Below are 25,399 nucleotides of genomic sequence, written 5' to 3'. Positions count from 1 at the left end.
AGACCCTGTAATTGCTTCTAAAACAGTTCCTCTTAGTTAGTTTCTTTACTTTGCCTTTCTCCCTCCTCGTTAGACCAGTTTGTGAACTTTTGAGGGTTGGTGATGTTGACCTAGTTGCTTCCTAGCTCTCTCCTCTGACAGCTTGGGATAGGCTATGGCCTTCTCTGGTCTCTTTAATCACTTATCACTGTCTGCTTTCCAGCTTCCCCAATTTTTTTCCTTTCTTTCTTTTTTTTTTTTTTTTTGGAGCTAGGATTGAACCCAGGGATGCTTAATCACTGGACCACATCCCAGCCATTTTTTCATTTTAACACAGGGCCTCGCTAAGTTGCTAAGCATCTTGCTACATTGCCGAGGCTAGCCTTGACCCTGGGATCCTCTTGCCTCAGCCTTCCAAGCCCCTGGGATTATAGGCATGTGCCACCACACCCAGCTTCCAAATTTGTTGCTTTTGTCTTTTTTCCCATTATTTGTACCCTTTTGGGTTTAGGTCTTAAAATTATCTCTCAGCTAGGTCTTTAGTCAGGGTCTGAGAGGGAGCAAATTAAGTGGTGGTGTCCAGAGCGCACACGGGTCTCTCCAGGTCCCCTTTGCAATTCCTAAGGCACTGTGCTCTCCTAACACATTGAATTGGTTTCTGTTACTGGCCAGCTTGCATAATACTGAAAACTGAATTTTAAAAATATTTTTTTTCTAGCAAATGTCACTGCTGTCTCCACTCCCACTCAGCTTGGGCGATGTGACCGATTTGAGTTTGAGTGCCACCAACCAAAGAAGTGCATCCCCAACTGGAAGCGTTGTGATGGCCACCGGGATTGCCAGGATGGCCAGGATGAGGACAACTGTCGTGAGTAGTTTGAGAGTGCTTTGGCCCCAGGCAGATTTCCAGAGTGTGAAATATCCCTTTGCCCTGCTTCGTTTCTGGGTCAGCACACACCCATGTGTGTGAGTTAGTGCAGTTTTGTGTACCCATGTTGCGACTATGTCATCCCCAAGGGCTTTGCTACATAGACACACATCATATCATCTGGTAGCCACATTCTTTCTAATAAGTTGCCTGAGATATTTTAAACAATAGGAGCAGATCTAACAAAAATATTTTCTAAGTAAGTGAGAAAAATTAATAGTTTTTTCTTCTTTTTTTGCTTGATATGTTTAACTGTTTAAAAACACCAAGGGATCCAGCCTGTATCCTCTATATTTGCATTCATTCTTCTGAAAGTGTTAAGTAAGGCACAGAGTCTGTATTGTTTGGGGGATTACCTCCAGCACCTTATTAAGAGGTTCAGTCATCACCCCTAGGGTAATTCTAGTTGGAGGCAGAGAATGCTGGCCACACATGGAATGATGACCAGGCAGCCTGAGCCTGCTCTGAGATGACATGGACACTGTATCAGTGTGTTGAGTTCAGAATGGGCTGTGGTGCCTGTTCCTTGCGGAGAGGTTCCTTGGAGTAGGTGATGGAGGGAGAGACACTGGCTTTTGCACAGGCTGAGGTTCAAAGTGTCACCTTGGCAGGGATGGCCTACAGGAAGCAGGGGGTGAAGTCAGAAGTCAGACACAGAGATGAGCTCATGTGTTTCAGCCTCATCCCACCGGTTTAATACCTTTTGGTCTCTGGTTGCACTGAGGCCACCTTTGGCCTGATGGGTACAACTGTAATGGCCCTGGAGGGGTGTGACTGAAGAGTGCTCATTCCCTGCCATCAATGTGCCTCTGATGATGAGCTACCCTAGCTCAGGCCTCTTGCTTTGCAGGCTCTCCTCCATCTATCCACCCATGACTGCAGACAGCCAGTGTCCCAGCCAGTCACGTAGTTTTACTTCCAGAAAGAACATTTCTTCATGCTCATCTGACTTCTGCCCTGGTGAACCTAGAAGAGAATGGCAAAGTCCCTCCTATCTATCTACAGAGAGGCTTCCAGCCCTGACCCCAGCAGCGAGCTCTCCATTCTTTTTTTTTTTTTTAATTTGGTGGCAGGGTAGAAGTTACTGAGGGTTGAACTGAGGGGCACTCGACCACTGAGCCACATCCCCAGCCCTATTTTATATTTTATTTAGAGACAGGGTCTCACTGAGTTGCTTAGTGCCTCGCTTTTGCGGAGGCTGGCTTTGAACTTGTGATCTTCCTTCATCAGCCTCCTGAGCCTTTGGGATTACAGGTGTGCACCACTGAGCCCAGCCTCTCCATTTATTTTTGATCCCTGTTCTAATCCCACTTTTTCCTCTTAAAATGAAGATTCCTTAATGAAAAACTAAGCCCCCAAATGGAGCCCTATCAAATCTTACCATTTCAAGATAGAATAGGGTCTAGGGCAGAGGAGGTTAGTTATCCCTTAGTTTCTCTTAATTCAGTAGTGAAGAAATTTATGTAACTTAGAGGGATCACATGGAGAGTACTTATAAAAAAATGAACATTTAGTGATCCCACCTCGGTCTGCTGAATCAAGAGCAGTGGGAAGGGGTGCTTGAGAACTCATCCTTTTAAAAGAGCCCTTTCTCATGCTTAGCATTACAAAAGTTTGCCAAATGCCTGCCCTTTGTAGATATTTTTCCCAGTGAGGCTTGGGAAGAAAGGGAAGTGGGAATTGGCCATCCCTCCTGTCTCTGTAGCACATTTCCCCACAGGGTGTCTTACTAGGCTTTCCCTGCAGAGTCTGGTTAGGAGGAAGGACTGTATGTCCTCAGAATCTTCAGTCTGGCGGGATGAAAATTGGTTGATCAAGCATGATGTGGCCGGCACTGATCAGCTGTGGGATACAGTCTGGTGGGAGGACCACAAATCAGCAGCTGTGTTTCAGTGCAAGGTGGGCAGTAGCAAAAGCATCTCCAAGGAACCAGCGTAGTTCAGAGTGGACCTGGTCGTCCTCCAGAGAGGTGGCAGCTGGTCAGGAAAGGGATGATAATGTCTAAGGAGCAGGTTTTGTTTTAAACCTTTTTTTTTTTTTTCAGTTGTAAATGGACACAATACCTTTATTTTGTTTGTTTATTTTTATGTGGTGCTGAGGATTGAACCCAGAGCCTCACACATGCAAGGCAAGCGCATTAATGCTGAGCCACAACCTCAGCCCCAGTTTTGTTGTTTTTAGGAGATGGGGTCTTACTACATTGCCCAGATTGGTCCCAAACTCTTGGGCTCAGGCAGTCCTCTTGCTTCAGTATCCAGAGTGGCTAGGACTACAGTGTGCCCTGCAGAGTTTTAATGGAAAAAGCGGGGAAAGGTGGCAGATGGTGGGCATCCCAGCCACTGGGGACAGCATGAATACCCAGAGGCTCAGAGACACTGGGGAGCACCTCTGTAGAGGGCCATGGGCAGGGAAAATGGTAAGTACATAGAGACAAGCCAGGCACTTGGGTACAACGGCCATGCTTAGGGCCCCTTATCCCCTGTCACAGGGAACCATTAATTATTTTAGAGAGTGGTGTTTGTATTTTAAATCACTTGGACTTCATCATGAGAGAAATGAATTAGAAGGGGAGGTGAGATTGGAGGCCATGTACTACTGAGGCAGCCAATGTGATGGGGCTGTGAGGTGAGAAAGGAAGAAGGCACATTGTATATTAGAGGTGATGTTCGTAGCAGCCATGAGTCCTTGGCTGTGGAGATCAGCAGGAAGGAAGAGAGGCGAAACTAGAAGGAGGAGAGGAGAAACTGTCCAGAGAAGAAACTAGAAGGCTGATGCTGCTAGCTTGGGTGGGGCATGTGCAGGTTTCCCTGTGGGGCCAGGGACCACGAGGGGTGGAGGATGGGCACTGGAGTCAGGGCTGGTGTGTGGCATCGTGGTAGGAAGCGAGGCATGTGGGCCAGCAGCTGGGAGGAGTTGCCCTTCCCATGTTGCATCAGCAGTCAGTCTTGCTGGAGACCCTCTGCACCTAGCCCCTCATGAGCCTTCGCCAGTTTTCACACTCTGTGGTCTCCTTTAACAGGCTCTGTAGCTATGGGCTTGTGGAGACAGATTCCACCAGGTCCTTTAGGTCTTGACAGGCTTCTGACCTGAGAGAAAAATCGTCTCAAGATTTAGCCTGACATGTAAAATGTATTTATTATCACAGCAAATAGATTTTTCTCCTAAATGTACTTTTTCTACAGGGGTCATGAGGCCCTCATTGTTCACGCCTCCTTCTTTTTCATGAATGTCACTTCTGCTTTCATCTTGGCTGTCTGAAGGAGCCTTTCTTTGTCCAGAAGTCAGGAAGTTTGATAAGTTGCTTCGCAGGGGTCTTTGTTTCAAAAAATACCCTTTGACTTTTCCACTTTTTCAATTTGCAAGCTAGGGTGATTTTTGTTTGTTTGGTTTGCTTTTTTCTTGGAAGCTGTGAAGGATTCCATTATTAACCTTCTGCTCTTGGTCAGTGATCAGGACCTGAATAAATTCAGATGCTTTTGGGGGAAGAACCCCTGTATATCATTGCACCTGCTCTTGTCACGTGGAACTCGGGAACCAGAAAGATTCGATTCTATTGCCTTATTTATTTGTATTTGTTTCATTATTATGCCTTTCTGCTTTCTTGCTTTTTTGGGGATCTTTTTTTATTTTTCTCTTTGCTTTATCCTAAGCAGTCTTCTTCAGGCTGCTGCTACTTTGTTCTGTTTGCTGTTAGCATCATTTCTGATTCTTTGTAAATGGCCCTGCTCTGCTTAAAAGGTCATTACCAAATTGGATGAAACTTTGGAAAGCATGCTTGTTACATCTGCAGGTAATGCAGAGTCAACAAAAGCACTTATTTTCTGGTAAAATAATCAGGACTCAAAAAGAAAAATGAACACTTGGTAATGGAAATGTACCTTCCATTATTCTCATGTAAATCATATATTTATTTCACTTAATTGTTAATAACCTTGTGATTTTGGTATTGTCTCCATTGTAGAGATAGGAAAATTGAGGCTCTAAGAGAGTCATCTAGTCAGTACCAGACTGGGATATTTATTTAGATAGAAGGTCATGATCTTTCTGCCATTATATCTGTGTAGAGAGTTTTTTTTTAATGCCAAGATAAGAAACAATTTATTATAGAGAGAAGAAAAATTTCTCATCCCAAATATAGAAATCTGTACAACTTTGCCACAATCAATATACATAAATTGTACAAACTTATGCCAGTTCATAATTTACCAAATAAAAGATGACTAACAAAGTTCACAAAAATAGATGGTGGTTTGTGGAAAAGATTTTTACCTAATTAAGTGTGTAGAGAGTTTTTGTCAGAGAAGAATACACAAACCTAACAGAGAAATCAAACAGAACTTAGTACAAAAGTCTACACTTATGTTAAAATAATGAATGCAGTGGGCCTCTGGGACATTAAAAGAGCAGAGCAGGTTGATCCCACACTCACCAAAGTGATAGAACATCTGAGCCAAGTAAGAGATCATATGACAAGGTGAACGCTAAAAATAACCAACAAAGAGGCAAAGACCTACAATGTTCCTCCTGGTGATAGTAACCTATTAATTGGCATTCTTTAAATCTGTGTTTTCCGGCTGTTTCAAATTTGTCTTATTCACAAGGATGTTGCTTATTTCAGGGTCTTAAAATCAAGATGTGCTGTCTCCGCAATTTTCCTAAATCCATTAATCCGATCACCTTATGAAAAAGAAAATGGGATGAGTGTGGCATGATTCCCTCAGAGAAGCTGGCCCCTGCTGGCCACTACTTCTGTTCTAAGTGCCCATCCACCATTTCTTTAATAATCATTTAAGAATTTGCAGAGATTAATGGCAACCTTATTTCCAGAATCTCAAATCTGGGTTTTCTTGCTTTTAAAGTTTTGAGATATATTTTATAAGGAAGCCTCAAACATCTTCTAGCAGTCCTATTCAGCTGTTGTTTGGCAATAGTTTTCTCATATTCTTATCAAGTGGTAGATGGGAATCTTGTGTTTTCCAAATGGTCCCCTTCTGAGCAGTATCCCTCTCTGACTGTCCTGTATGAAGTGGTGTCACTGCCCGCCCCTTTAACTCAGACACCATTACTCTATGTTCTTTTGTGGCTCTTACATTATCTGAAATGACGTATTTGTTGGTTGGCTTGTTTGTAGCTTCTCTCAAGAGAAGATAATCTCTTTGACAGTAGGTGCCTTGTCTTTCCTCTACATGTTCTTAGTGCCTGGAGCTGTTCCTGATGCCTGCAGGACCTCCTTTAATGCTCAGTGCATGGGAGGGTGAAGTCTGTCTTGGGATCCTGAGACTGTTACAGCAGTGGTTCTTGAACTTTTTTGTAGAACTCCAGTATGCTTGTATATGTAATGCAGTTGTCCACCCGCGCGCCCCCAAGACAAACCATTTTCAGCTCAGTGTATAATAGATTTCTGTAATACAATGATTTTCTTGAAGTGTGGGATTATAGTTTGTGAAAAGCCTCATAAGTGGTTTTTGTAGTTCCCGTCTCCCTTTGTATCTGCAGATTCTGTATCTGTGTATTTAAATAATTGTGGAGTGAAAATATGTATTTACATACATATATAAAATGTATTTGTACTGAACATGTAAGACTTTGGTTCTTGTCATTATTCTATAAACAAAACAGTATAATACTGATTTGCAAAGCATTTACATTGTATTAAGTATTATAAGTAATCTAGGGAAGATTTAACATATACAAAAGGATGTGTATGAGTTATATGCACAAACTGTGCCATTTTATATAGGGGACTTGAGCATCTTTGGAGTTTGGTGTCTGCAGGGATCCTCCAGCCAATCTCCTGCAAATGGTGTGGGACCACTGCACTGTATTAGTTTTTTTTTTTTTTTTTAAAAGCAAGTACTAAGCTGAAGCCATCCTAGAGACTCATGCAGTGTTATTAATTCTTTTGTATGAAAATTCATCAATTGAGAATAATTGTTAAGTGTTCCATTCCTGCTCTCACTACCTTTCTCCCTGGCAATCCTCATACCTTTTTACCTCTAAGAAAATATTCCTGGATCCTTTAACCATTTCTGTTGACAGTCCTGGTTGTTCTCCTATGAACACTATGCAATTTCTCTACCTCTGTCTCAAAGAGTGGTTCTGGCCAGCAGAGATTCTCAGCCTGGCCAATTTTCCTGATTCACATGGGAGTTTTTAAATACTTCATCTGCTGAGCTCCTACTATGCTCTGCTACAGGAGGTTTGGGGCAAGTCCTAGAAGTCTGTACACTTTAGAAGTTCCCTAGGAGACTGTTAAAGAATTACTGCTATTGATTCTTTGCTCTTAGATGACTACAGTGACTGAGAAGTCCTTTTGGTAATTTCTTTTTCTATTAATACCATGGAATAGAATTTAGAGAGTGTGATTAAAGAAATTTATTTAAACTATTTTAGATGAAGCTTTTTATTTTTTTAACCTGGAGTGTAGGCATGGTTCATCATGTTGATATAAAATGGTATAGTCATGTATGGTAGAGTGCATGTATTTACTTGCACATGGGATGGAGGGTAAGAGCTACCACGGGTTTTGTTCCTGAATCCCAATGGAGAAATTATAATCTGGGCTCAGGAAACCAAGATAGAATCCCAACATAAGATCTGGACAAACACAGGGGCTGGAGTGCATATCGGCCACTGTAATGAATTACCTCAGACAGAGTATCATGGAACAACACTTTTATTTTCTGATAGTTCTCTGAGTCTGAAATCTGACACGGTGTCACTGGGCTAAAACCAAGGTGATGGCAGAGCAGTTCCTCTGGAGGCTCTAGGGGAGAATCTGTTTCATTGCTTTTGCCAGTTTCTGGGGCTGCCCTCTAGAGGCTCATGGCTTCTGCCTCCACCTGAGAGTCAGCAGCGCTGGATCTCTGGGACCCTCCTACTGTTTTTACAAATCTGCCTCTGGCCACATCCAGGAAAGGGTCTCACCTTGAAGAACCCATGTGGCTACATGGGACCATCTAAAAATCTAGGCCGGACTTCCTTCATCAAAGTCCTTTATTTAATCGCATCTGTGAAGTCCCTTTTGCTAAGCAAAGTAACTTACCGGCAGGTTCCAGGAATGAGAATGTGAAAGTCTTTGACTTGGAAGTGCAAGGTTAATTTTAGATGCTGGCTTTGGGTCTCTGGCATAGCCCTTCCTTGTCTGGGCTGGAGTAGGCAGGTGTGGGTCTGGATAATGAAGGCCTGAGGTACCTGCATCTGGGCCTGGTCCTGATCATCCTTGGGCAGCAGATTTGCTCCCCATAGCCATTCTCTCCTTTACTCTTCCTTTAGTGTCATTTGCAATTACATTGTTACCACTGCCTTTCTAGAGCCTTCCATGCTGGAGAGAAGATGAAGTTTTGGTTAGTAGCCTGCTAAGTTACATACTCTTAACTAACTTTACCTTTATTTTGCATTATTTCTTTTTCTATGAAAATATTTTGAAACTTATACAATTAAAAATATTTCATCAAGTGGGCACACCTCTCAACATTATTGTGATACATCTCATTACTTTTATTACTCAAGCCAGAAGTCAGAGTGTCATTCTAGGATCTAAGAATAGAACAGACTAATTAGTACTGTGGAGTTCTAGCTACAGCTTGTTGGTACCTGCCAGGAACCACTTAGGTGCTTGATCTCACTAGCTCCCTGCAGACACAATAGCTGTAGAATTGTCACCCACTTTTCATAGGAGAACTGCACTTTGGTTATATTAAGCAGCTTGCTCAAGCTTACACAGAAAGAAGACTTAAACCCTAGTTTGCCTCCAAGTCTCACATCCTTCCTGAAGGGAGATCCAGTTAACAATGAATCAGATGGTGCAATGGCACCGGTGCACGTTCTCCTCCACATTACAGAAAGGTATTTTGAAGCAGAAGTTGATTAGCTGAAAGAATTCAAACTACTTTTTCTAACCATGGGTGAACCTGGACCTTCGGTGCAAATTGGTCCTTCCCCAGGTTCAGGAAGGCTCTTTGTGTTTCAGCCACACACAGCACCTTGACCTGTATGAGCAGAGAGTTCAAGTGTGAGGATGGTGAGGCCTGCATTGTACTCTCGGAGCGCTGTGACGGCTTCCTGGACTGCTCAGATGAGAGTGACGAGGTGGCCTGCAGTGGTGAGTACCTTGCACACTGTGGGTGCTTCTAGCTTGGAGCTTCTAGAACTTTCCCTAAGTCTGAAAATGAGGGTTGGGGCACAGCTCAGTGGTGGAGCACTTGCCTAGCATATGCAAGGCCTAGAATTCCATTCCCAACACAGCAAAACACAAAACAGAATCTGGAACTGAAATGGATTTGGGCCCCGCTTTGTGGCACCAAGTGAGCTGAGGCCTGGCCCATCTCTGATATAACTTCCCTCTACCTCCTACCTTTTGGTGAAGGGGCTGGTCTTGGATTTATCTTCAACAGACTTCTTGCCTTTTGCTGATATGCCATTGCTTTCTCAGAGCCTCAAACTGCTGATGGGGTTAACTCAGTCCTCCCTGGAGAGTATTTAGTGGTACATCCTGCTATGGCATTGTCCATGAACTTGCAATGTTCTCTTTTAGAATCGAGTTTAAATTGCCTTGGGCAGGAAGGAGGTGAAATGCCAGGAACAATAACATGATTGGAAATGTGGGAACCCTAGGGAAGGTTGTAGAGGGAGGCGTGAGCTATATTTTCTGGAATTTCTTTTCAGTTAGTGATTGTGATCTCCTGACAATTTAGAATGCAGCAGCCCTGCTTAAAAGCCGGGGTTCTTTGAAATTTGAGAATTTATAAGATATAACTTTACTCCTTATCTCTTCAGATGAGTTAACTGTATACAAAGTACAGAATCTTCAGTGGACAGCTGACTTCTCTGGGGATGTAACTTTGACCTGGATGCGGCCCAAAAAAATGCCATCTGCTTCTTGTGTATATACTGTCTACTACAGGTGGGTCCCATTTCTGCCATGGTTCTTGTTGCCCCTGGATGATCCGTAAATTCTCTTGTGATAATCATTCTGGGGCTCTTGATTAGCCATCCATGCCACTTGGCTGAGACACTATCTTTGTTCTTTTGGCCAGGGTGGTTGGAGAGAGCATATGGAAGACTCTGGAGACTCACAGCAACAAAACGAACACTGTGTTGAAAGTCTTGAAACCTGACACCACATATCAAGTTAAAGTACAGGTTCAGTGTCTGAGCAAGGCGCACAACACCAATGACTTTGTGACCCTGCGGACTCCAGAAGGGTGTAAGTTATAATCTTATTTTTGTGGCAATTACAAGACCTCATGTGGGATGTTGAACAGGTTTTCCCATGGATGCTCAGGAATGCGGAGACATACTTACCTGTGCCTTATCTGTGCAGAAGTCTTGTGGCTAAGTTCTGTGGTCTTGCCTGAGCTGTTTAACATTTATTCTTAGCATGGCAAAGGATGCTCTTGCACCCTAAGATAGGATTCTCTCCACCATTGCCCTCTTGTGTCTCTTGTCATGTCATTTCCCTTGCTTAGGACCACATCATCATTGAAATACGAGGCATGTCAGTAGTTTTGTGACTAAGCTTTAAAGAAATTTGCCAAAATCATGTTTCTAAGAGAGCTCCCTGCTTTCTCCTTTCAGAGTAGTGCACTTGGTGATGATCTGCTTATTCTCTTCATTTTCCCTGTTGCCTGAAGTATCTTGAATACATATCACTCATTAAGGAGTCTGTTGTAGTGGTGACCATATTCATTTGGATGTAGAATTTCTGTGATGTTAGAATTAGTCTTATTCCTTGACAGTCATGCCCATGGGTCTGTTCTGTGGTATGAGAGGCTGAGGCAGCAGGGGCTGTCATTGACAATTAAGATCACAGCATTGAAGTCCAGGGCAGTGGTGACTCGGCCTGCCAAGTGATCCCATCCTGCAGCCCTGTGGATTGTGACCGTCGGACTTGACTGAGCCCTGATCTGATGTGTGGACAGCATACCTTGTTTTCTGGAAGAATAGGAAATTTATCTTGTCAAAGTAGAGAAAATAAGCTTACAGACTTCGTAGTGGGTAGGTCTCAGTACCTAGATTCCTTCTTTTTCTAGAAGGAAAAAGATTCCTTCTTTTTCCTTTTTTTGTATTTCTGGGACATAATGTGTGTTTTTTTTTTTAATTAGAGTATTATAGTTATATATAATATTGAGGTTCATTTTGACATATAAGCATATAATACAATTTTCTCCCATTCAGTATTAAGTGCTTCCTCTTTCCCTCCCTTCTCCCACTCACTTTCCTTTCCTCTATTCTACTGGTCTTTTTTCTATTTATAGTGTCTTTCTTTCTTTCTTTTTTAAACTACCAATCTGTATTCCCTCTTATTTTTGTTTTAAGCTCAGGAAAATTCTTCTAGCTGACCACTATGTGATTCGGAAGTTAACTCTCTTTTAAAATATAATTTGTACAAGATTAATTGTCCATATTTGTGGGGTATACATTTCAATACATGTATATAATATGTAATGATATTATATGATAGGTGATGGTAGCTTATCCGTTACCTCAGACATTTGTCATTTTTTTATGTTGGGAACATTCAGTCTCCTTCTACTACTCAGTTAGTTGTTGTTATCCATAGTTACCCTGCTGTTCTGTCCTTCTGTCCAGCTGCACTGTATATCTGTTCACCACTTTTCATCTTTCCCTCACCCTCCATCCTCCTCAGCCTCTGGTTGCCACTAGGAGATGAAGTTTTTAGTTTTTCAGTTTCTGTATGTAAGCGAGAGCATGCAGTATTTGTCTTGCTGTGCCTGGCTTATTTCACTTAACATAATGTCCTCCAGGCTCATTCATGTTGTTATTTCAGAATTTCATTCTTGTGGTTTAATGATTCCATTGTGTATGCGTGTGTGTGCGTGTGTGTGCACAAGCCATGTTTTCTTTATCCAGTCATCTCTCACCTGGCTTCTGGGTTGTTTTCATATCTTGGCTGTTGTGAATAGCATGCAGTGAACCCGGGAGTGTGGGAACCTCTTTGACATATTGATTCCCTCCTGTTCTTTGGTTTATCCTCAGGAATGGGCTTGTTGGATCTTGGGGTAGTTCTGTTGGTAATTTTTTGAGAAACTTCTATGCTGTTTGCCATAATGACTGCACTGATTTGTTGTATTCCCCCCAGCAGCATAGAATTACCCTTTCTCTATATCTTTGCCAGCATTTTAAATTTTTTGTCTTTTTGATAATGGCCATTCTAACTGGGGTAACATGATACGTCTTTGTGATTTTGATTATCATTTCCTTGATGATTAGAGATATTTAGCTTTTTTTTTTTTTAAATTTACTTGTTGGCCATTTGAATATGTTCTTTTTTTTTTTTAAGAGAGTGAGAGAGAGAATTGAATATGTTCTTTTGAGAAATGTCTAATTGACCATTTTTTATCAATTTTTTTTTTGCACTTGAATTGTTGAAGTCCTTGTGTATTCTGACTATTAATTCCCTTGTTGGATGAATAGGGTGTCCCATCTAATAATTATTTTATTTATCGCGTAGAAGATTTTTATCGTTACTTTTTTTTTTTTGACAAATGAGACATGTAACCTACTAAATTTTTACTTTTGTGGCAGTGTTTTTTTGGGTCATATTATTAAAACGGAGTCTTTGCCCAGACCATTGTGATAAAGTATTTCCCCTGTGTTTTCTTTTAGTTTCATAGTTTGGGGAATCTTCCATTTAAGTCTTGGATCTGTTTCAGTCATTAAAAAAAAAAAAATTTGAAAGAAATCCAGTTTCATTTTTCTGCACATGAATATTTAGTTTTCCCAGCACCATTTATTGAAGAAACTATCCTTTCTTCATTGTATGTTCTTGGGGCCTTTGTCAAACATCAGTTGGTGTAAATATGTGGACTCACTCCTGGATTCTATGTTCTGTTGGTCTGTGTGTCTCTCTTTATGCTTTATGCTGGTGCCTTACTCTTTTGATTTCTACAGCTTTGTGATGCATTCAGCTTTGTGGGGTTTTTGTTTGTTTGTTTGTTTGTTTGTTTTTGGTGTATGTGTGTGTGTACATTTGGCCACTTAGGATCTTCTATGACTTCATACAAATTTTAGAAGGATTTTTTTTCTTTTAATATGAAGAACATTGTTGGTATTCTGATAGGGATTGCACTGAATCTGTAGATTGCTTTAGGTAGTATGTTCATTTTAGCAATATTAATTCTACCAGTTCGTGAATGTCTCTGTGTGTGTGTGTGTGTGTGTGTGTGTGTGTGCGCACGCGTGCATGTGTGTCCTCTTCCCTTTCTTTCATCAGTATTTTATAGCTTTCATTGTAGAGCTCTTTCACCTCACCTTCTTAGTTAAATTTATTTCTTATATTTTATCTATTAATTTTTGGTTGCTATTGTAAATGAGATTGATTTCTTAATTTCTTTTCAAGCAAGTTTATTGGTGGTTTGAAGAAATGCTACCAGTTTTGTATGTTAATCTTGTATCCTGCAACTTTACTGAATTCATTTAGCACTTGCAGTAGTTTTTTGCACCCTCCAGAGACTCTTGTGATCTGTGTACGAGATCATGTCTTCTGCACACAGGGATAGCTTAACTTGCAAGTTGCCTCTTTTTATAGTGCCAGATGCCCCTCGAAATCTCCAGCTATCACTCCACAGGGAAGCAGAAGGTGTGATTGTTGGCCACTGGACTCCTCCCATCCACACCCACGGTCTCATTCGTGAGTACATTGTAAGTACCTTCCAGGAGAGGATGTGTTAGAGATTTCTGTGTTGATTTGCCATAATTTTGTGGATAATGACCCACCTGTCAGAACATCTGGTACCCCACTTTCCCCTTTCCTGACCTGCCACTTTATAAGATAACAGGGTGTTCTAGACCTCTGGTTATTTTTAATCATTTTTTCCTTCTCATTTTAGGTAGAATACAGCAGAAGTGGTTCTAAGATGTGGGCCTCCCAGAGAGCTGCTAGTAACTCTACAGAAATAAAGAACTTATTGGTCAACGTTCTATACACCGTCAGAGTGAGTATTCATAGCTGTCCTGGCCCTCTGGTCAGTCTTGGAAACTAGAGACATGTCTCCATTTCATGAGCACTCCGTGCTTACTTTTAAGAGTGCTTATTGTTAGTCCATAAAATACCCAGCTTCTGTCCTGAGGAGGGAAGCAGACTTCCCACAGATAATCAAGCACTTAGGCAATGCGGCTTTCCCAGCTTGTAACCAGATTTTCTGCTAGCTTTCCAGCACCTATAACTTTTGCACATACCCTTTTCTGCTTATCTTTAGCCCCAGGGTGAGGCAGAGCTATGATGAATGGCATTTATAAACTGATTTTGTGAGGTTCTTATGACATGTAATGTTACCTTTAACAGAAAAGAGAGAGATTTTTGTGTAAAGCATGTTTGAGACCATTACATGCACAACCTCCAGAAACCTCCTTGTACTAAGTTCCCCAGTACCCCTTTTATATATGTGTGCATTTAGAACTTGGATACCCATACATATATACCTGCCCTTTAGAAAAACCTTGACATGTGTCTATTAAGAGCAATTTTATAAGCTTGGGACTATCATGATTTACTTTGCCCAGGCTCCTTCCCTTTGTTTCTTCCCCCTCTCATATCAATTGCTGAGACCCCTGAACCTCACAGGTCACTCTCTATATAATTTTTTCCACCCTCATTGCCAAAATTTCACCCCTTTAGCTCATTTAGAATTCTTGCCATATGGTGTTATTGCCTTTATTTCATACTAATTCACACTCTAATTTGAAAAGGTGGCTGCGGTGACTAGTCGTGGAATAGGAAACTGGAGCGATTCTAAATCCATTACCACCATAAAAGGAAAAGGTAAATGATTCTACCAGCATTTGCAGATTTAGAGAAGATAGGAGCCCTTTGGAAATGACCTTCAGTATGACTGGAAAGGAGCAGCGTAGATTAGAAAACTTCACACAGCTTCTTTCTCCCCAGCACATGCACACTTCTGGGTATCTCCATGTGCTTTAGATAGCGGAAGTCTTTTTACATAACTATTGAGTGTATTTCTCCTCCTAGAATTGAAGGGATTTCCAAAGCCAGCAGGCCCATCCTTTTATGAACATGTACAATAGCTAAATAGAAGGAGTCCTCCTCCTCACTAAAGATGGAGATGGTTCTGTACATGTTCGTTTGTGGTGTCTTAAAGAAAGGTCCACGCTGGGGTTTGCGACTTCTCCCACTCACACCGACAAACTGTCAATGGTGGTTTCTAGCATTAGGGCTGACCTTGGGTATTCTGAGTGTGCACTCTTTGTGTACATCAGCTCACCTAGTTGATCCTTTAGAACAGCTACCAGATTAGGTAAAAAGTGGAAAGAAGATGTCACTTCCCGCAGGCCACACAATCAGTGAGTGACATGCTTGGGACTGGAACCTGACATGCCTGACTCTGAAGCCTGTGCTCTTTCTTAACCATCTTGCTACACGCTACCCTCTGGGCTGAGCCACGTGTGACCCACTGGGCTTCTCTGCTTGCTGGGGTGGCTGGCTTGTCATTTTGCATGTGTGCCTCATGAGGACTGAGTTCTGGTCTGTTTTCTCCACTCTATCACTAGTATCTAGTGGGAACCAAAGAAAACAGTTGGTGTGTAAGTGAACTGAAGCAGCTGAGGGTTCTGGTACATGTTGGGAGATGGACAGTAGCTCATCTTTCTGAATGGTTTTTCTCAGCCATGGCACCAAGGACTTTCATTTTTGGACTTGGAAATATAAAAATCACATGAACTCTGTGGTGTGGAACATGATTGGGGGATTTTGCTTTACCCAGAGCCTGTGAGACAAAAGCTCTGAGACATCAAGAGTCACTCTGATCCCTTCTAAAATCTGCAACGTGGAGGTCAGGGCACAAGGCAGCCAGACTTAGCACTGCCAGTCAATGGACAGAATGCTTGCAGGTATTGAAGAAAGCATGCTGCTGGATTCACCATCCCTTTAGTTTTTAGGGTTATTCTTTCTCTCCAAAAAATCTGGTTCAAAACATTCTGGCCATCTATACCTAATAGAAGGGATTTTTGTGAAGCGAGAGTCTTCCTTGAGCTTTGTAGGCACAAGTCTTACCTGCATTTGAAAATCTGAGGGGGTGGTTGCTTTTCTTAAGCTTCTTCTCTCTGATTTTGATGAGTTTCAGCTCCTCACGTGGGTTTTGGTTAGAGTATGTACAGAGACAACTGTGCTGTGTCAACAAGTATTGTGAGATATCTGTGACCTGGGATCATAACATAAGAAGACAAAGGCCAAAGGCAGCTATGGTATCAGCCAGAAGTGCAGGTTCATTAGCGAATGTGGTGGATTGGTAATAATAGCCATGGAGGATCCACCTGTTAATGAGCTCTTCTGGTATAGTAAGCACCATGCTTCTTGTTTCCTTGAGTTCATAGAGATAAGTAGTTTTATCCTTATTTTGTAGCTGAGGAAACTGGACTTTGAAGAAAATTGTGACATATCCCTGGTCACCGTGATTTTAATTTGGGTTGGCTTTAACACAACATCCTTGCTGTTGGACTCTGATTTGGATTCCTGAAACTTTTCACACCCTTTCTTCTGGTTATTGTGTTTTCCTCAAGCCCAGTTTCATGATCTGTTTATCATTTGGAGGGACTCCTCCAGATTTTGACACATCTCTTTTGCCACCAGATATTACCCACTACTTTGAGTCTCTCTTGCCTTTCCTGTATAAGGGGCATATGTGCTGAGAATCTCATAAACACATTTATTTAAATGATGTCTTCTGGTCACATGTATCCAGTGGGACCATCTTGAATTACGCTGGTCTCAGCAGTGACAGGTTTCTTGTGGGCAGACCTTCCAATGATTGCACCATGCTGATCAGTTGACCTAAGGGTGGTCTTTTCTTTGGACTGCTCTCTCCTTGCCCACCTCAGCTCTCAGCTTGAGCTCTGGTCTTTTGGATAGTGCCGGTTGTTTATTGGCTCTTTCATCTTCCATAAATGAAACTATTGGAAAGGGATCATGAGTTAAGTGGTGTGCACTATACATACATAGAAGTGTGTATTTTTAGGCTCAAAGGAGATAAGTCACTTGCCCCAGATTACCCAGCTGTTAAATATCAGCAAACAGAACTTTGAACTCAAGTTTGCCAACTCCAGAAGCCACATTCTTATTTTGCAGCACATCTGTTTATCACTTCTGATTTATCTCATTGTCATCTTTCAAAAAGGGGTTGAGGCTGCTGGGACTTTGTCAGTGCCAGTAAAGGTGGTGCTCACAGTGATCTCTTCACCTTAAGAACCAGGTCGAAGCCAGGCTGCTTGGGACGGTTACATAATGGAACTTTTCTGCTTGACCTAATTTCTCGACCGAGCCAAGATTGCTGTCTATAACCAGGCAATGGTGGGCCCAACCTCAGCTTCAGGGTAACAGTGGTAAAGAGATAGTAAAGACAGCTGAAGAAGTGCCCTTTCTTCCCCAACTGAAAGATCGCTTTGTCTGTTGAGTTGAAAACTGAATTCTGCCTTCCTCCCTTTTCATTGCGTGGTTTCTCTTTGAATTCCCTTTTGTTTTCAGTGATTCCACCACCAGATATCCACATTGACAGCTATGGTGAGAATTCTCTAAGCTTTACCCTGACCATGGATGGTGACGTCAAGGTAATGTGGAAAGTTCAAACCGTCAGTTGGGTGGGGCTTTACTTTGTATGGGAACCAAGGTGATGTAGCACATTAAGATTAAGAAGAATGAATGACTTGATCTGGTGAAGCTAAAGTACCTGAACTAGGTTGGTTCTTTCCCCCATGAAGAACAACTTGAGTCTCCACATGTAATTATTCTGCCTCAGCCTGGTGCCTTTTTTTTTTCTTTAACCATATAATTAAATGGTTCACAGCCACAGTGCAAATAAAGAGTTGGTGTTAATAGAATATGTATGCCCTGTAATTTTCAGCTTTATTGGATTTCCTGGTACTAAGTGCCAATACAGAGGTTCCCACAGTGGAAGAGCTGCTTTCTTGTGAGCGTCAGATACCTTGGAAACACGTCCACCTTAGGTCCCCACATAGTCACTTGGTTCCCTCCTCCTCCTGCACCAGCAGGCCATCTGCTTGGCCCCTCTGCACAGCCAGCTCCACCATGGTTGTATGTCCTCCTGCTCTCTCAAGTTGAACCCACTTTCCAGAATGCTCTTTTTGTCTGCTCCTCTTTGCAGGCTGTTTGTCCCCTCCATGAAGTTGTGGTGGGACAAACAGCCTTCAGAGTCGTTGTGCCATCTACCTAACTGCAATTTAGTGTCACACCCTTGACTTCCAGAGAGGGTTGGTACAAGAGATGGGTGGCCTTAATGTCTTGCTCCTTATTTATAGTCTTTGGTCTTGAAAATGCTTTTATTTTGTTGATTGTCCCATATTTAAAGATCTATAGATCACAACCTTCTCTGAGCTCTGGACTTAGAAGAAGTATTTTTTCTTCATGTGTGGATGTGTTTACTCCTGAGGGGAAGTAAGAGCTCACCAGCCAGCTTTGTATTGAACTGTTGGCCTTGACTGCAAGGATAGCCCTAGCTGAGTTTTACCCTTAATTATCTTGGCCTAATTATCTTTGCATTTTTTCCCTTTTTCCATCTTTATTAATTGGTTCTTGTCTTTCTATTCTGTATTCATTTTATGTTTGTTAAATACATTTTGTATTATAAATGATCTCACATTTGTTTTTAGAAGTAGATGGAGGATGGCTAAATACTAATGGTAGCACAAATAGAACTTGTTTAAAAAGAAACCACCCATCCATTGAAAAAAATGAGACATCTAAAGAAGCCTGCTTTTTGTAGTTGGTGAATCCCCTGGCTGTTCGCTGATTTGTTATGTGTCTCCCATATCTTGGCAGGTGAATGGCTATGTGGTGAACCTTTTCTGGACATTTGACGCCCACAAACAAGAGAAGAAAACCTTGAACTTCCGAGGGAGCATTCTGTCTCATAAAGGTAACACCTTATATCTCGTGGTACGTGAGAAGTGAAGGTTGCACCGACACTTTCCTGGCAGCAGAGCATGTGTGGGGTGCTGGGTAGAGTTCTTCTCTGGAGGTGGTTTTGCATGGCCAGGTCCTTGTCCACTGAGGGTACTGTAAAAGTGCTCCTGACTCTAGTTAGAAGGCTTCACTCACTGGTAGCTCAATCCTCCTCCTAACCTATTGGCCTTAAGTGGAAGTTGCAGGCTCCAGAGGAGAAGAACTAGAAAGAGACCAGATTAACTGTCGGCACATGATTTTTGTGCTTCATCAGAACAGATTCCTAGATTTAGTTGTCTGTCTCTTTCTAACCTAGTTCAGTCCCCTTCTAATAAGAGGTAGCATGAGACTTGGGACATGATTGGCATTCAGAAAATACTTGTTGACTGAATGAGTGGTCAGACAAACCAAGGCAGGAACTGGTCCAGTCCTTCTTGCATCTGTGCAAAGAGCATGCTTTGACTAAAATTTTTGTATCTGAAAATGGGCTAATGGATGGGTTTTATTTCTAAGACAAAAAGTTGAGTGCTGAGAGCTGTCTGTGAGTGTTGAGAACGACATGGGAGCGTCCCCTGTCCCTCTGCTTCTAGCTTGTTTGAAAAGTACTTTCAGTCAGTTTTATTCAATTCTTGTTTTTGTCTTTTAAGACGGAAACTATAAGTTTTCTGTAATTATCCCTTTTTTTTCTTATTTGAAACTGAATATCTACTAGATTAAATAATTTGTATAAGGAGTCCATGCAAGGGGGAAAAATGACATTTAGCCCCTACTGTGTGCAAGCTTTTACCAAAGTGTCCCGTGTGTTACTGGGGCTATCGTCTCACATAACCCAAATAATAATTCTGTGAGGGGTGCGCATCTTATGGAGGCAAAACACAGGTTCAGGGAATGAGCCGTACTCTCACAAGACAGCAGAGCCAGGATTGGAACCCATATCTTTCCAGTTCCAAAGCCTGTGACCCGTTGCCTCAATGTTACACCAATATAATCAGCAAAGTTAGGCATAATCTTGGTAGCTGTTGCCTGAAATCTATGAAGAGGCAGCTCAATGCAGGGCCTCACGCCAGGCACTTTACACATCTTTTCTCTTAATCCCCGCAACAGCCAGCTGCTATTCAAGTACTATTATTTTTCCTCCATCTTACAAACAGGGAAACAGACCAGAGGGATTTAAATACTTTACCAAGGATGTTTTAGTCACTGCTGTGACTAAAATATCTGACCAGACCATTTTAAAGGAGGAAAAGTTTATTTGAGGGCTCACAGTTTCAGAAGTCTCCATCCATAGAAGCCTGGCTCCATTCCTCAGGGCTCCAGGCAGGAACAACATGGAGGAAGCAGCTCACACGGTGATCAAGAAGCAGAGAGAGAGAGACTCCACTTGTCAGAAACAAGTATATATCCCACAGTCACACCCCAGTTCCCACCTCCTCCAGCCACACTCTACCCCTTCAGTTACCACTCAGTTAATCCCTGTCAGGGGATTAATTTATAGATTGGGTTAATGCTCTCAACAACCCAATCGTTTCTCCTCTGAACCTTCTTGCATTGTCTCACACATGAGCTTTTGGGGACACCTCACATCCAAACCATAACAGAGGTATAGCCACAAGGGGTAAAGTCAAGCCTTGAACCCTCGTCCTTCTGATTCCAAAGGTTATCCTGTTAACGTGTTCTCCCTTTGTTCACTCTTAATTTAGTTTAGGGAATACATGTTTATTACAGAAAATGTTAGAAGGCATAAAATGTGTAATGGAATTTTCTTTAATTTCACTTTATATTTCAGATATTTCCACTTTTTTTTTTACACATTGATCTCTCTATCTTTATAAAATCAGAGTAATACTATATATAGTTTATCCTTCTCTTTTCATGTAACATAAGGATTTTCCAGTGTCAATAAATATTCTTTGGAACAAATTTTAGAGGTTGCATAGTAGTTTGTGGGATACACGATTTAGTTCTTGCTCTGTGGCCAGTCAGGTCAAGCAGTTTATTCTACTGCAACAGACACTGGGGTGATCTCCTCATTTGCAGATGTTTAAGTCCCTCTCTGATTTTATGGCATAATTGATTGGAAGGGCATGATTTTTCAAGACTCCTCTAATACAGGGCCAATGGCTATCCAGGAGTGTTTTACCTATTTTATCCCGAGATGGTCAGCTGTAAGAGAAATTTCCCAGTGCCCCTGAGGTTGTATTACATATACTGCTCATCTGTAAATAAGTGTTAAATAAACTTGTAAATTAACAAAGTCCTACATGTGGAACGGACTAAATTGAGAGATTATTTTTTTAAATAGCACGTGTATATTGACACAAATTCTGGATTAACACCCTACCTCTCTTCTGACATCTCCTTGTTTTCACAGTTGGTAATCTGACAGCTCATACATCCTACGAGATTTCTGCTTGGGCCAAGACTGACTTAGGAGACAGTCCTCTGGCGTTTGAGCATGTTGTAACCAAAGGGGTTCGTCCACCTGCTCCGAGCCTCAAAGCCAAGGCCATCAACCAGACTGCAGTGGAATGCTCTTGGACTGGCCCCAGGAATGTGGTAAGTGGCCAGAGTGACCATCACAGCTTGAGTGTGGACCCTCCCTTGATATAAGGCCACAGGACAGACCCAGGGCTCCTCTCTGCTGCGGTTCTTCCTTTCCTACCCCACACAAGCCATCCTCTTGGTTAGCTCTGGAGGCACCTGCCATCCCAGCCCCAGTATCCCTTACCATGCTGTGTCCTGGCTTCGAAGAAATAGTACCACATGCTGTTTCTTACTGGTAGACCTCATGCAGGTAGAGGGTGGCATATTCCTGTGCTTGGGGACTCAACTTGGGTCATGGACTTCATGAGAAGTTTTATTTAAGGCCTCTGCTCTTTTATATGACCCAGAAGGTGATGCCGAGGCAGCCCTGAGCCCTCTTGGGGATTCCCTTTTACCTCAAAGTAGATTCTACTTGCAAAGGGACCTTTTTCTCTATTGAGAAACCCAGCTAGAGGAGGGGTCATCTGTCACACCCAGCTATCTTCCCAGAGTAGGGCATAATGTAGAAATGCTGGAACATCACTTAATCTTAGGGTCGCTGATTACATGTGACCTTGGAGAAGCAGCCGTGCTGTGCTGGTCCTGGCTCGTGCTCTGGTCACATGCATTGTAGCTTTCATAGGTGAGAGATCAAAGGAGCTGCCTGTGGGAACCTTCACTTCCGGCTCTTTCTTCGGTTCACTTAGCACTCTGCTCTGGCAGCCCTTGGTTTTCCTCTTCACCTCAAGAACTGCCACCGCCACTGTCCATGTGGGGAACCTTCTTATTCCTCAGCTCTTGTATTCCATGAACCCTTTCCATAGGCCCCATCACAGTGAGGCATTGTCCTAAGCTCTGAGCCTCCACACTGACTGCAGAATCCCATCTGAGCTTTGTGGCTCCCTCGTTTCTCCATTCCTGTTCCACTTGCTTTGCTTTCTGACTCCTTTTCCCCACTCCCCACCTACGCCCAGTTAATTACTCCTGGGGCCTCCTTTCCTCTTTCACTACCCTTGTTCTCCCCTCTCCAGTTCTTCTGATGCTGAGCAGAGTTAGGGAAAATTGCGTTGTTATCTGGCCTTGGAAATACTTTGCACATCCTGATCAGTCCCCTGTCCCTTTCTGTCACTCCTCCAAACTTGTATAGTTTTCAGCCCCGTCTTCATGCTCACGTGCTCTTGGAGAAAATGCTCTGATTCTCCTTACAAAGAAACTTCCTCAACTCCCATCCTCCCATTACAAGTTCACTCAGCTTTCACGCCCTGCTGCAAGCCTCATCAGATCCCCTTTCCCCACTGGAATCTCTGGGTGTTTCCTACATGTACCAGCAGGAGTAAGAATGGCTGCGTTAACGGTGGAACTGAAAGAAACCATTCTTTAAACAGTTTGTTTCCCTCTCAATTAAAACAAGTTTGGAGGTAAGCAGTCCAGGACTCCTGTTACAGCAACACAGTTGAGTCTAGGACAGGTTTCAGCTGTCTCCAGCCTGTGACATCCATCTTCAAGGTCACTGCATGGTCCAGGAGCCCTCCTAGAGCCACAGCTATTACCTATACTCCAGGTAGCAAGAAGGGCCTTACCTTCATTATAATGAGCCCTCCCAGACCTTCCCACGGGACACTTCTAGTTACATCTCCTTGGCTGGAACCATCACGTGGCCTCCCTTAGCTCCCAGGGAGTGGGAAGTGCAGACTTTCTTTCCAAGTAGTTCTCACTAAGAACCAGGGTTCTACTAAGAAAGGAAGAACTGGCTTCTTCCGGTAGCTGGCAGTGCCTCTTCTCCTGTGTTTCTTCCACACACTTGTGAGAGTCTCATGCTCACTCTACCAACTCCATGGCTTTCCTGTCCACTCAGCACATCCATTTGGCTCTCCATGTCCCTGCTGCACAGTGCTAGCATGTACCCCCTCTTTGGTAAGCCCCCTCTTGGCTCTGGCTCATTATGCCCTCTTTTAGTGTTTTATCTGATGCTCTGAATGCACCTTGTTATATGCCTGTTTTTCTTCCGTGCCTGATTCTCCTCAAGAATGAGCTCTTTGGGGACCGAGAGCGCATGGTGTTGACCTGTGCTGGTGCACGTCAGCTTTGTAAGTGCTGTCAGCATAATGAATGTGGAAGGAAAACTTCTCTTGGAGCTCTTTAGAAGCATTTGTAGGGTCTTAAATGAGGGATTTTGAGAACATGAGGTCGCTGGCCATGTGCTGATGTTGATTCCATTCTCTGTTTTTATCAGGTTTATGGTATCTTCTATGCTACATCCTTTCTTGACCTCTATCGAAACCCGAAGAGCTTGACTACTTCACTCCATAACATGACAGTCATCGTCAGTCAGGATGAGCAGTATTTGTTTCTGGTAAGTTTCCCAAACAAGAAGCAAAAGGAGTTCCCATTTTTTACGGGATGTCCTTAAGTCCTGAGTTCCTGAGTTCAACCTGGATCTGGGGAGCTGGACATCTGGATTCCAGCATTGGTGTGCATGATAGCAGGAAAGTTCTTCTTTACAAGCATCACAAACACCCAGCTGCAGCTCCCTAAGGGAGGACTGATAACAGAGACAGATAAATCAAAACCTTTTGTCAGATTCCATTTCTTGGAATTTACCCTACATACTTTTATACATGTGCCAAGACAGATGGAAAAAGATGTTTGGTCCATTAGCACTTGTGACAGTAAAAAGACTTGAAACAACTTAAATGTACATCAAGAGAGGAATGGCTAAAAATATTATGGCTTGTCCAGGAAATGGAACACAGAGCAACAAAAGAAAGACAGCTCCAAAGGTATTGATATGGAAAAACTGCTAATCTGTGTCAAGTGTCAGAAGTGAGGGGCAAAATATGTGTACTGTTTTCTCAGTTGTGTAAGATTATTTAAGAAAGACTACATAGACACACGCATACAGATAGGCATATATTGTGAATTTATACACTCACATCTATGTCTGTGTGTGCATAGGATATTTCTGGAAGGAAGCATAAAAAACTGTGAGCAGTGGCAAATGGTCTAGGCTAGGTTGGGAACTGCTTTATATTTTACATCTTTTTTATGAGTTGAATTTTAGTTGTGTACATTACTTTTATTGAGAGCATAGTGAAGATTGTGTGAGCTCACATGGTATCATTTTTCTGTGTGTGTACTTGGCCGTAGGTCCGGGTGGTGGTACCTTACCAAGGCCCATCCTCTGACTATGTTGTGGTGAAGATGATCCCAGACAGCAGGCTTCCACCCCGTCACCTGCATGTGGTTCATACAGGCAAAACCTCGGCTGTCATCAAATGGGAATCACCATACGACTCTCCCGACCAGGACTTGGTGAGCAGGCTAGGCATCTAGGCAGCCTGGCTTATTCTTAGCATGCCTTGGGAAGGGCTAAAGGGAGTCCAGCAATGGACCGGAAACACAGGCCTGGAGGTTGAGCTCAGCAGGACTCACCCCATTTCTGACTTGATCATATTCTTAGAGTTGCCTCTTCTTAGTTGGTGCTCCTCTGTTTTTCCTAGCTGCCATATTAACTTATCCCCTTCCTTGACCCTCTGAGACAAAGGTCATCAAACAAAGGCCCACAGACCAAATTCAGCTTATTTTTTTTTAAATAAAGCTTTATTGGAACCAAGCCACACCCATCTGTTTACATATTGTCTGTGTTTGCTCTCATGCTTCAAACAGCAGAGATAATTAGTGACCACACTGGTTCTCATCTGGCCCCCAACACCTAAAATATTTACCTATTCTGAAAGTTTGCTGACCCCTGTTTAGAGAAGGGGCCTTGATCCTAGGAAACACCTCCCAGTTCTCCTTGCTTCAGACTGCTTTTACCTTTGCCCCTCTTCATATTGGGGGTGGTCAGTTTTAATAATGCTTGATTTCTAAAACTCCTTGACTTTCAGCTTCTTCCTGATGACTGGGTTTCCTGTGCTTACTGCGTGTCCCTTTGTTCCCTGCCCTCATATATAAAGAAGCAGCCTGGGAGAGTTACATAGAGCTTTTTGTCCAGTAGAGCCAGCATTGAACACTTGTTCATTGTCTTTCCACTG

At 42.6% G+C, this 25,399-nt stretch overlaps 1 protein-coding gene across 3 annotated transcripts in view; it reads left to right on the top strand.

The window, feature by feature from the left end:
• The window catches only part of Sorl1 (sortilin related receptor 1), a 162,637-nt gene that overhangs the window by 125,221 nt on the left and 12,017 nt on the right, over positions 1-25,399 (top strand). For all 3 annotated transcript variants that reach the window (XM_046438730.2, XM_046438729.2, XM_058577154.1), the window contains 12 exons: positions 698-847; positions 8,880-9,011; positions 9,686-9,812; positions 9,946-10,115; positions 13,461-13,573; positions 13,762-13,866; positions 14,621-14,693; positions 17,409-17,491; positions 18,720-18,816; positions 21,214-21,398; positions 23,599-23,718; positions 24,513-24,677. In XM_046438730.2, the coding sequence (XP_046294686.1) occupies positions 698-847; positions 8,880-9,011; positions 9,686-9,812; positions 9,946-10,115; positions 13,461-13,573; positions 13,762-13,866; positions 14,621-14,693; positions 17,409-17,491; positions 18,720-18,816; positions 21,214-21,398; positions 23,599-23,718; positions 24,513-24,677 (1,520 nt within the window). The remainder of the gene's footprint in view (positions 1-697; positions 848-8,879; positions 9,012-9,685; positions 9,813-9,945; positions 10,116-13,460; positions 13,574-13,761; positions 13,867-14,620; positions 14,694-17,408; positions 17,492-18,719; positions 18,817-21,213; positions 21,399-23,598; positions 23,719-24,512; positions 24,678-25,399) is intronic.

Source organism: Marmota monax, unplaced genomic scaffold (assembly GCF_021218885.2).
Source record: "Marmota monax isolate L192 unplaced genomic scaffold, Marmota_monax_Labrador192_F-V1.1 WCK01_AAM20220418_F8-fsc00081, whole genome shotgun sequence".
Classification (NCBI taxonomy): Eukaryota; Metazoa; Chordata; class Mammalia; order Rodentia; family Sciuridae; genus Marmota; species Marmota monax.
The sequence above is the reverse complement of the archived record's forward strand: the minus strand, read 5'-3'. Positions and strand labels throughout refer to the sequence as shown.